The sequence below is a fragment of the Hippichthys cyanospilos genome, chromosome 3 (assembly GCF_059441005.1).
Source record: "Hippichthys cyanospilos isolate Australia breed blue-spotted pipefish chromosome 3, RoL_Hcya_1.0, whole genome shotgun sequence".
In the NCBI taxonomy this organism is placed as follows: domain Eukaryota; kingdom Metazoa; phylum Chordata; class Actinopteri; order Syngnathiformes; family Syngnathidae; genus Hippichthys; species Hippichthys cyanospilos.
Window position 1 is genome coordinate 10,340,247 of NC_142371.1, and position 11,083 is coordinate 10,351,329.

The 11,083-nt window shown below is 42.0% G+C and overlaps 1 protein-coding gene across 5 annotated transcripts in view; it reads left to right on the top strand.

Moving 5' to 3' along the window:
- The window catches only part of klhl32 (kelch-like family member 32), a 40,374-nt gene extending 29,319 nt beyond the window's left edge, over window positions 1-11,055 (top strand). For all 5 annotated transcript variants that reach the window (XM_088409787.1, XM_088409786.1, XM_088409789.1 and 2 more), the window contains exons 6-11: window positions 1,188-1,403; window positions 5,906-6,632; window positions 6,874-6,932; window positions 8,287-8,479; window positions 9,120-9,214; window positions 9,873-11,055. In XM_088409787.1, coding sequence (XP_088265913.1) covers window positions 1,188-1,403; window positions 5,906-6,632; window positions 6,874-6,932; window positions 8,287-8,479; window positions 9,120-9,214; window positions 9,873-10,034 — 1,452 coding nt within the window. In that variant the 3' untranslated portion in view covers window positions 10,035-11,055. The remainder of the gene's footprint in view (window positions 1-1,187; window positions 1,404-5,905; window positions 6,633-6,873; window positions 6,933-8,286; window positions 8,480-9,119; window positions 9,215-9,872) is intronic.
- Window positions 11,056-11,083: the final 28 nt, after the last annotated feature.

Genomic DNA, 11,083 nt, shown 5'->3' on the forward strand with positions numbered 1-11,083 from the left:
GACTCCATCAATGGATGGTGACCCTCCTCATCCTGGAGCCGTTCCAGAGGGGATAGTAATGGCCTATTAGTTGTACAACATACCTTTTAAAATTCCCCAATTAAATACTTACGTGTAAGTGTATGGTCAGTAAAACTAGAAACGCCCGTCATAAGCAGGTTTAACACAACAGTTAAATATCAATGGCAACCATTGCTCTTGTGAGCCATCTGCTGGTTTCACAACATTATGGAAGAACAGATTATGACAAACCCTACGGTTTTAAACTGTACAGTGCAATTGTCTGTCAATGTTAATAAAAAAATAACGCACATATACATATTTAAATACAGTATGACCCAAATTGCACCAGATGTTGCATTAAAGATACTGTATTATTAGAAGGCAAGGTCAAACGATTACTATTGATTACCTAGTACACGTCGCATCAACAATGACATAAAAATCTGACTGAGTTGCGTGGTAATAAACAATATTGATGCACAGTGAATATTTACCTGATCAAAACCATTCTTGCTATGTATAATGCTTAATCATTAAAGGTGCATCAATCATCATAAATGTAATTTAATTGTTAAATTGAATTGAAATAAAATAAGCTTAATTAAAATGTGTATGTAATTTATCCTGTGCAGAATATGTACGTGATTTATATCATTGCAGGTACTACACAGAGGCACGCAACATTCTAACAAACTTCACGATATACACTGCTATATTCACCAATGCCAGAAGGTGGCAGTCGGATTCCACATTTTCAAACTACTTTTGATTCCCCCACCTCCAATCCTTATTGCTTTTCTCCCTCACTGCTTTTTCATTACACTGTGAGATTGAAATCAGCTTACGCTTAATGTAAAAACTGCACATTTGTGGCTTGTCTGATAAAGCACATGCTCGCTATAATAAATGTTTGGCAACTGGGAATGTGTGACATTCGTTCTTAACTAAAAATGTTTTACTGTCATATTGGAGTGTTTTGTATTGACTGGATACTAAAACAACATTTTTGCCAAGTAAGCGTAGATCATTTATCTTTTAATTTTTTTTTAATGCTGTTGCCCACTCACATTCTATTGTACAGAATAATGTAGATCATTTTTCATTTAAACGCACTTCAGTCTCTTTTTCATGGGATCGATGTTAGAGATCTTTGAAAATAAGCTCTTTCTGTGCGTTGTGTGCAGGAACTGAGCTGCGTCAACTACTTAGAGCTGTATCGCGTGGCCGACCTCTTCCACCTACCTTCCTTGGAGGAGGCTGTGGTGGACTTCTTGGTGGGTCACCTGTCTGAGCTAAGCCAGACACGGCAGGAGGAGGCCCTGCAGCTGCCGTTTCGCCTTCTTAAGGAGGTCCTCAAGAGTGACCGTCTCACTTCGCTGAGTGAAGAAGAAATATGGAAGGTATGGAAATGTGTGTGTGTGCGTGTGTGTGTGTGTTGTTCATTTGCAAGATTTTTTGTCATGGGCACACACAAAATCAAAATTTCATTTAATTCATTTTTTAAATAATATACATAGATTCTGTTATTAATAGAACCTCCGTGCTTAATGCAGAATCAGTGGAAGTCCCGTCCAACATTTTCATGTGGGCGGGATCGGAAACTGAAGTAGTAATTTTTCAAAATATAAACTGGGTATGTCAGCAATTGAGATGGATGAAGACTTTTGGGCCCTCCCAATGTAAACAACACAGTGTTGCTCTGAAATCACAGTAAAAAGTCAATTCAGGATGATAAAAAAGACAAAATCAAGCAACAAGTCACAACTGACGTTCTTTTTTTCTTCAACTCTTCTTTATTTTATTCACTTCAATCTAATTTATTTATCTTTTCCATGACTTTTGTATGCCTAAGAATGAGGTTTTCACATTCAACACAATAGAGATCACTCATCGGTCTCTCTTCTCATCTTCAGCTTTGTTCCAAAATCATGTCTGTCAGCAGCAAAAATAAAAGCAATTGCTTTACTGTTCTAATACATTTTGGGGGAGTGTACAGGATTCTATGGATAAAGGATCAATGATTATGTGCATGTACACAATTGTGATCGCCGATAAAATGAGATCACCTAGATGGAAATTAAAAATGCATTCACGCAATCTGAAAAAGACAAAAGTCGAGAGGTTGAATACAACTTGAGCGTGCAATCCGAGACCGCGAACGATACGCATTTTACTTTTAATGGAAATAAGTCACTGAGTTTACATTGAAGAGAATCAAACACAGCGGCACTTTGGTCACAGGACACATTGTCACGCACTTGACGAAGCTGCCCCAATGTTATATAAAAATGTGAAGCAATCTCAGGTTTGAATTTATGGCAAATTATATCTTGGCGCACAGCTACAAAATACACAACTAGAAAAGATTGACACAATACAAAGCAAATGCACTGTTAATAGAACAAATTAAACACCGCCATCTGCATCTCCTTTAATGTTTGTTTGTGTTGACCTGCAATCACTGGTCTTTTTCTGAATGCGTACGTGATTGATTGCCATCCATTTATGCATGCGTGTATAAGCAAGCAAGCATGGCTTGTGTGCCCGCCTGATGAAGTGTCAAGGTGTGTGCGTAGACGGTGGCGTGAGGCGGTTGTGCGGCGTGAGGACTTGCCATTTTGACTGTTCATTTGCGCCAATCAGCCTCCCCCCACGTGCCCTCCCTCCCTTCCTCCGCTTTCACTCCCTTTCTCTCTTTCTCCCCTTCTCTTTTCTGATTAGGCCCTCCGCGCCTCCATCAGGGCCCCAATCCCCCAGCTGTCAGTCGCCCGCTCGTCTGATTGAAAACAATCAGGCCTCTGATGGCACAATTACGCTGACCCCTTAACCAGCCGCCGCCGCCATAATCAGTCCCTGATTAGGCTGCTTTAGGCCTCCTTCACTGCGCCCAGAAGGTTAATTTGAGCATCAGACGGAAGCGGACAGGAAGAGGGGGCCGTCGTCCGAAATTGTGACGGGGGGTGGGCGCACCAATATCGGACCGATATAGCTCAGCTGTCAATCATTGTCACCCAGAGTTTTTCTCCGAGACTCTCGCGCTCGGAAAATCACATTTTCTCTGCCTTTGTTCCCTCCTCTTCTTTCTTGCCATCCTTTGCTCTGCCTTCATGTGGCTCACCCCCTCCCGCCCCCTCTCTCCCTCACTATCTCTTTCCCTCACTTTACCCTTTTTACACACACAAACACACATGCGCTTGCTCTTTCAGCGTGGAGCGGAAGGAGTTGATTTATTCTGTGCCCCGAGGAAGTTGTGTGATGCAGCGTGACCTTCACAGTCAGCTGCCGTCGTGCAAATGCACAGACACGCAGGCGCGCTTACGTACGCACACACACACGCACGCACCCTGTCACTTCAGAGCTACGGAGAGGAGAAAAGCATGGTGAGCGACGACCAAGACAGTGCAGTTACCACAAAATGACGGAATCCTGACGTGTGTTTGTTGCAGTTTTCCACTTTTAAGTGACGTTTGAAGGAGGGTAAAGCTAAAGCCTAGATCATAAGCTACACATTATGATTTATGCATGCACTTGGCGCAAGCAAGGTCTCCCATTTTATCTCTGCAATGACAAAAATTGTGAATTATATTGATGAAAAAAAAAATATATATATATATTCTACTGAGTCGTTTTCACAGTAAACTCACTTTGTTTACGTGGTAATGAATTGAGTAATCTCCAGACATCTTGCCCGCATTCACACCTCACAGCAGCTAAATAACCTTCCACAGCTCTCAAGTTCAATTACCCAGTTCGCCTGCATTAAATAAAAGAGTGTGCCTCTGGATATTTACAGTGTTGACTTCGAATGTTGTGTTGGTTTGACTGAGTCTTTCATAATAGCCTGTAGGTATCTTGAAAAATAATTATAATTAGGAGTCCTGCATTGTTTCTTTCCCCCAAATCCCCTTACACTTTTTTATTTGTTAATCAGTGTGTTCACTATCTTTTACTGTTTTTGTGGCGCTGTTTCAAAATTAACCACTGACGGTAATAATATGAAAAATTGTGTGCCTTTTGTGGCTGCTAAGAGTCAGGCATTCACACAGATTTTTTTGTTTTAAATTGATTATGATCTATTATTACTGTAATCTTGCAAAGGCTATCGCAGAGAAAAAAATAATGCATTTTGGTTGGGCCAAAGAGTTTTTTTGGGGCAAAACATACAGCATTGCAAACTGTGTAGCTTTCACGAACGTCAAGCCAAATTAAACCATCATATATGCTCAACTGACATTCAGTAGATTCAGAGCTGTATTTTGCCTTTATAGTGCCCGCTTTTCACCATGACAACACAATTCTGCCATACAAGTAGTGTTAACTTAAATGCAAACAAATCAATAGCTTTACCACTTCCTACATGTCACTATTGTTTCATGAAACATGATACTGTATGTGAATGTGAACTGCACTTCTTAAATCACTCTCAACTAATCATATAATCCAGGGGTTTCAAACTCATTTTTATCATGGGCCCCATTGTTGTTATAGTTCTGGCAGAGGGCCAGGATGACTGTGAAGTCAAATAAATTTAAAGTGTGTTTGTCACACACTTACCTAGTTTTGAAATCAGAAGCTGGTAAGAACTGTTCAAAAGAGAACTTTTTAAAAGTTGAAGGAAACTTTGCAAGTTTGGTATTTTAGCCATTAAACTTGAAGTCAAATCAGCATTTCGTAGGCCACACAAAATAATATGGCTGGCCGGATCTGGTCCCCGGGCCTTGAGTTTGACACTTGTGATATAACCAGATAAAAAAAAAAAAAACGTATACCTATAAAAGTATAGCTGACCTTATCTCCAAGGAGTAACGTTACTAACACAAACGGGTAGAAAATGTAAGATAATGCCTACTTAGGATGTAATCTTTTTCTATTTCAATAACAAATAAACACCACTCGATCAGATCATCTCCATCCCCCCACACACAGTATGTTGTACCAACACGACTGTACATTATGCATACTGTACAAAAATGCTCTTCCTCACCTCATGACACTTCATCATGTCATCCGAAAATCCGTGAATAATCAAAATGTAATTCTTCATCACTCACTGCTAATTCAAATTTTCCAATTTCAAAATAATTTATTGTTATTGAGCAGGTTGCAATTAACATTCTCGTTTTTCCAAATACTGCTGTAACAACAAATGATGCAGCTGAGATCTCTCAGAATAGTTCTGTTTTCTTTTTTAGAAATACAAGCATGTCCACATTGTAAGGGTCCGAACTGTGCTCTTTGGGCAGTAACCATACCACCTGCTGTGGAAAAGACGCAAACTGGCAACTGATGTTGCAAAAAACTCAGCTCACTGAAAGTAGCATAAACATGTTAGCCATATTAGTTAGCTGTACTAAGTCATTGGCTGCGCAACCAAAGCTTATGAGTCACATCAAGATGAGGCTCCCGCTGCAGGCTACTGTGCGACTAAAGTGATGTCGTGATGGCATCTCATACTGCCTACCACTGCCAAAAATGGCTTCATATCGAGCGCAATGCACATCCCAAAATTCTGTGTTGTTTCGGTAGCTCTCACACTTGATGGGTCCAGTGGGGATACAAAAGTGTTTTCCTCAATTGGAAAAACCACATTTGTGCCACACAGAAGATTGAAAAGTATTTGGATCATCGTCCATTTGTCCTTTTCAATTAATGCCGGACTGCAAACAATGTTTAGATGCATACTGCCACCTACTGTACGAGAGTGTAACACTCACGCTTATCCATCAACCTCGATGCCGCCCATTACACTTCTGGCTCAGTAAGCCGTACCCTTCCAAAAAAAAATGGAAAGGAAATTAATCTTGTGGCATGCCGGAACGAGAAATCTTGTGACGTTTGAGATCGCGTCCCATCCCTAATATCCCTAACATCTGTTTGTTTTGTTTTTTGTACTCTTTTTTAGTTTGTTGTCATGTGGTTGGATCATGACTGCCGCTACCAGTACACCGAGGATCTACTGCACCATGTCCGCTACGGCCTGATGGACGTCTCAACCCTGCACCACCTAGCATGTAGCCACCCCCTGGTGCAGTCCAGTGCCACTGTTGCTGCTCTTGTAGATGAAGCCCTGGACTATCACCATTCTACTTTTGCACAGCCTCTTCACCAGTCAGCCCGCACCAGGCCTCGCTTCCAGTCCCTCACCCTCTACATAGCCGGGGGAAGAAAACGTGAGGTGTGCAGAGTCCGGGAGCTACGTTACTTCAATCCGGCCGCACAGGAGCACGTACGCGTGGCGGGAGGCTCCAATTGGAGCGAGTTGGCCCCCATGCCCACTGGGCGTAGCCACCACTGTGTGTCTGTTATGGGGAACTTCCTCTTTGTTGTTGGTGGGGAGATGGAGCACGCCAGCGGGAGGACATGTGCTGTTAGGACTGCTTGTCGATATGACCCCAGGGCAAACCGCTGGACTGAGATAGCCTCCATGAAGGCTTGCAGAGAACATTTTGTCTTGGGAGCTTTGGGTCAGTACCTGTATGCAGTGGGTGGCAGGAACGAGCTGAGGCAGGTGCTTCCCTCAGTGGAGCGCTACTGTCCTAAGAAGAATAAGTGGATGTATGTGCAACCCTTCGACCGTTCACTTTCATGCCATGCAGGCTGCGTGGCTGAAAATCTACTTTGGGTTTCAGGTAAACGGCGGTAGGGACACGCCACACTACATGTATTACTCAATAAATGGATCAAAAAATCCTAATATTACAACACCTTTGTGACAAAAGAGAAAAGCTGTCTGTTTTGCCAGTCAAATTTAAAATGTCGTGTCCACATACCCTGTTAATTTCATACGGATACAGTATAGTCCATTCAAATGCACACTTCTGCATTTTCCTTTGATTTACAGAAAAAAATGTTTTTCATTGTGTTACACAGGTGGAGTGACAAACACAGCTCAGTACCAGAATCGCCTGATGGTTTACGAGCCGGAACAGGTAATTATTTGCAATGGTTGTGTGATACAGTTTTTCTTGGACATTTCAATCCGAACAGGTTGCAAGGAAGGGTTTGCAAGACATTAACATTACAATTTAAATGGAAATGGCTCCTAGTTTGCCAACAATTGTGGCTGTGACGTTTCAAAAAAACATCTCATAACACTGTGCCTCTTTGCTCTCCATACTGACAATAGCTTGCTCACTCTGGGAGCGAAAGATTATTAAGTAGTAGACCATTGTCGCGACCTCATCATAAAAGTGTACTGTTCACTTTTCACATTGCTTAGTTATACAACCCTGACCACTTGACCCCACCTAAAAGTTAAACCAATGGTCAGGCAGGCATTTGGCAGAGGTGGACTAAGGCATGTAATCTAGTATAGGAGGGGACAAATTTTAGAGGGTTTTTTAAGACTACAACAAAGAGCCATGTGGGCTCTCGCCATCTTGACCTCATGAGCAAGCCTGCTTTAACTTCAGCAGTATGAAACTATTTTTTTTTTGTCATTGTTTCTTGGGTGAAGTTTGTGTATCAAAACCAATAACGGTATCAGTACCTAGTAAAGGTATCAGTGATTGCTTGAAGATTTGAGTACCCACTGGTGCAGTATTGGCCTGAAAAAAAGTGCAAAGTAGTAGTATGATTTAAGTACAATAGTCACATACAGCCAATTACAGTGGAATGTAGTGAGCCCCAGGATGTGTTTGTGTATGCATATGAGCCAGCTGTTAACAAGGCCTCTGCATCTTTCTAAAGCTGCACATAATGTGGAGGTATGCAGTATGTTTACATGTGAGGCGCACACCCATATGGGTTTATGTTTGTTCATGTTGCCCTGCAAGTAAGGGAGGGAGGCAGGAGAGGGTCTCATTTGTATTCACCACCAATCTGCATTCACCTGCCAGAGCAAAAGCGCCCCCCCTCCACCCGCCCACTGTACTCTCAACAGATGGCCAACCGTCAACACGCACGCACGCACACACACACACACACACACACACACACACACACACACTTTCTGTGCCCCAATCAAGCCCCCCCCCCCCCCCCCCCCCCCCCTTCTCCGACAGCGTCTAGCACAAAATCAGCTTCAATACACTTAGTGAAATGAGCAAGGGCTGTCCAAAATGGAATAGCTAACGTACAATTTGAAATAGAGAGGCAAGTCATTAATACAAAGCGGTGCTTCAGTGCCACATTATTTATCTAGTATATAAGCATACCAGTACATTCAATACCCTAAGCACATACAGTATATGCTTGAATATTAATCTTATTTATCCAGCTTACGCCTATCCTCTACTTCCCTTCTCACTTCCTTTGAACCTCTTCACGCCCTCTCTTCTTTAGGACCAGTGGCTAGCACGCAGTCCAATGTTGCAGAGGCGTGTCTACCACGTGATGGCAGCGGTGAGAAGGAAACTTTACGTGCTCGGGGGGAATGACCTCGACTACAATAACGACAGGGTCCTGGTGCGTCACATCGACTCCTACAACTTGGATGTGGACCAGTGGACGCGTTGCTCCTTCAGCCTCCTCACAGGTTTGGAAAGTGGAGATCGGCCACGGGGAGTGAAGTGAAATGCGGAGCGTTTACAGCTTTTGGAAAAAGCCTAAGTCTTTACACGATTGATTAACTAGGATCATAGCCTTTAAAAGAATGAATTCTATTCAAAGTAGGAATTCAACCATGAAGCGGGTAATTTTATTCAAGAATATGCTTTAGACTGACTCAATTACTTCAGTCCTATTTTTGTGCTCATCTTAATCACGGATCCCGTTCAATTGTGGACAATTATGGACAAAGTACCATTCACACTATAGGTAATTTATAGTCTATGTGGGCGAAAGCTAGTGTGCCCAAAAAAACCCACGCACGCATGGGTAGAACGCAATAACTTCACAATGACAGCTTGAATGTTTGTAAAGTCTCACATGCTGTTTATAAAAAAAAACAACTCTACAATACACGAAAGTTTAGATATGAGTTCCTTCACTATCTATATTGCTGTATTGTTTTGTTCATTTGCTTCAACTACGGTACTTTAGTACATGGCTGGTGTTCTCTGGTATGTCTGCAAAAGTTCACCATTCTTCTGTGTTTTCCTTGAGCTAAGTCCTCATGTGGGAGTTAAAAACTCTGTGTCCTCAGCTTGGCAATTTAAAGGTCTTTTCCTTCTCAGGTCAGAACGAGTCTGGAGTGGCAGTACATGATGACAGGATCTATGTCGTTGGAGGGTACTCAATTTGGACCAATGAGCCTCTTGCTTGCATTCAGGTGAGAGAGGACCTGAACGAACATTTGAAACTTTTCATCCCTTATCCCACACACACCCGCTGGGTATTTGGCATATTGCCTGCGAAAGACAAATGCGGTGATATTTTTAGGATATTTGACAATAAATCATCCATCACATATGGTCACTTACTCCTCACTGGGATCGCTGGCGGACTGGTGCCTATTCCAGCTACCTTCGGTCAGGGACACCCTCAACTGGTTGCCACCAATTACAGGACACACAGAAATGAGCAACCATTTACGCACCCAATCCCACCTAAGGACAATTTAGTATGTCCAGTACACCCGCCATGCATGTTTTTGGAGTGTGGGAGGAAGCCAGAGTGCCCGACAGAACCCACGCGGGCTCGGGGAGAACGTGCTAACCAGTCTGCCACCGTGCTGCCCCACAATAAATCAAATTAATGCAATTATTTTGCTTTTTAGAATTTCTCTATTACCTCAGATTATTCATTTTAAAATTCTGCTCATTAATTATTGATTATAAAATTCTGCTCATTACGTGATTTTTTTTTTAAATTTATCAGGAACTTACTGTATACCTTATTGATTTTCGTACTTTCCACCATTTTTACACATTAACGCCAATGTTTCAGATTTTCAGACCCCAGACAAATCTTGGCATGTACCGTTTCAGGTGCTGGATCTGAGTCGAGAAGGAAACGAGGAGGTTTTCTACGGGCCAACGTTGCCATTTGCCTCAAACGGGATAGCAACTTGTTTTCTTCCTGCTCCATATTTCACATGCCCCAACCTTCAGACGCTCCAAGTACCCCATCATAGGATTGGTGCTGTTTAAACCAATGGTGAACTATATTTTCGGGTGAAAACACGACTGAGGAACAGTCATAACCTTGACGGTCAGTACTTGCAAATGTGATTTGAAAACTGTTACAAACGAGATCAACTCGCCTGACGAGACTTGCTGCTCTTCTCTGAGAAACCCATTGTGTTTCCCTCTAATGCAAACCTGCCATCCTGGTGCCTAGTAGTGGTTAACAACAGCAAAAAAAAGGGGTGGTGGGGGAAAAAAAACATCAAAAGAAATAAACCAACTCATTTATTCACTGTGTAACATGTCAATAAACCTGAGCAGGACAATTTTTTGTTTTGTTTTTTTTCAAACCTTGAATAAAAAAAAAAACACTTTGGCAATGTAAATGTGATCACCCTCTGTAAAGGCAGTTATTCAGATCATGATCAAGACGTGTTTATTGCTGAACATTTGCTTCGCTTTCTCAGTATGTAAATGCACAGATTTTTATCATGTTGATTTCAAAGCAGTATGTTTGAACCAAAATAATTCAGTGCGGTGCTGCAATTTCCTTGTCAGTCTTTGAACCAATACTGTATATTGACTTTTAAAAAAGAGATACAAATGACTTGTAAATGTGTTTTTTTTTTATTCACAATGTTATAACTGGGAAGAAAGAGAAAATGAGGAATTTATCTCCTTGGTCATTGTGCAGCAATAGTTAAGTGAACAGTAAATTGAGGAAATGCATCCTGTACATTCTACAACCATCGCTAATTGTGAAGTGTAAATTAGTCCAGCAGAATGCCAGAAGAGTGAGAGGTAAAGTCTTACAGTGAGTTGGAAAATGACCGAAAAAGGGATTAGGTTATTGTGACAGGAGTTTGGCTCTGTGATTAGGAGCAAGCACTGCCAAGAAATTGCTGCAGCTTGCAATAGGCCATACTGTCCAATACAGTAAGTGCACCTTTAACACCCAGTATTCCCTCCCAATTGGGAGCGCTACGCCTGGCTACAGCCATCTTTAAATGTGGAATTTAACCAAGTAAAGACATCCAGAACCTGACTGTGCTCACTTCATGAATTGTGGTACA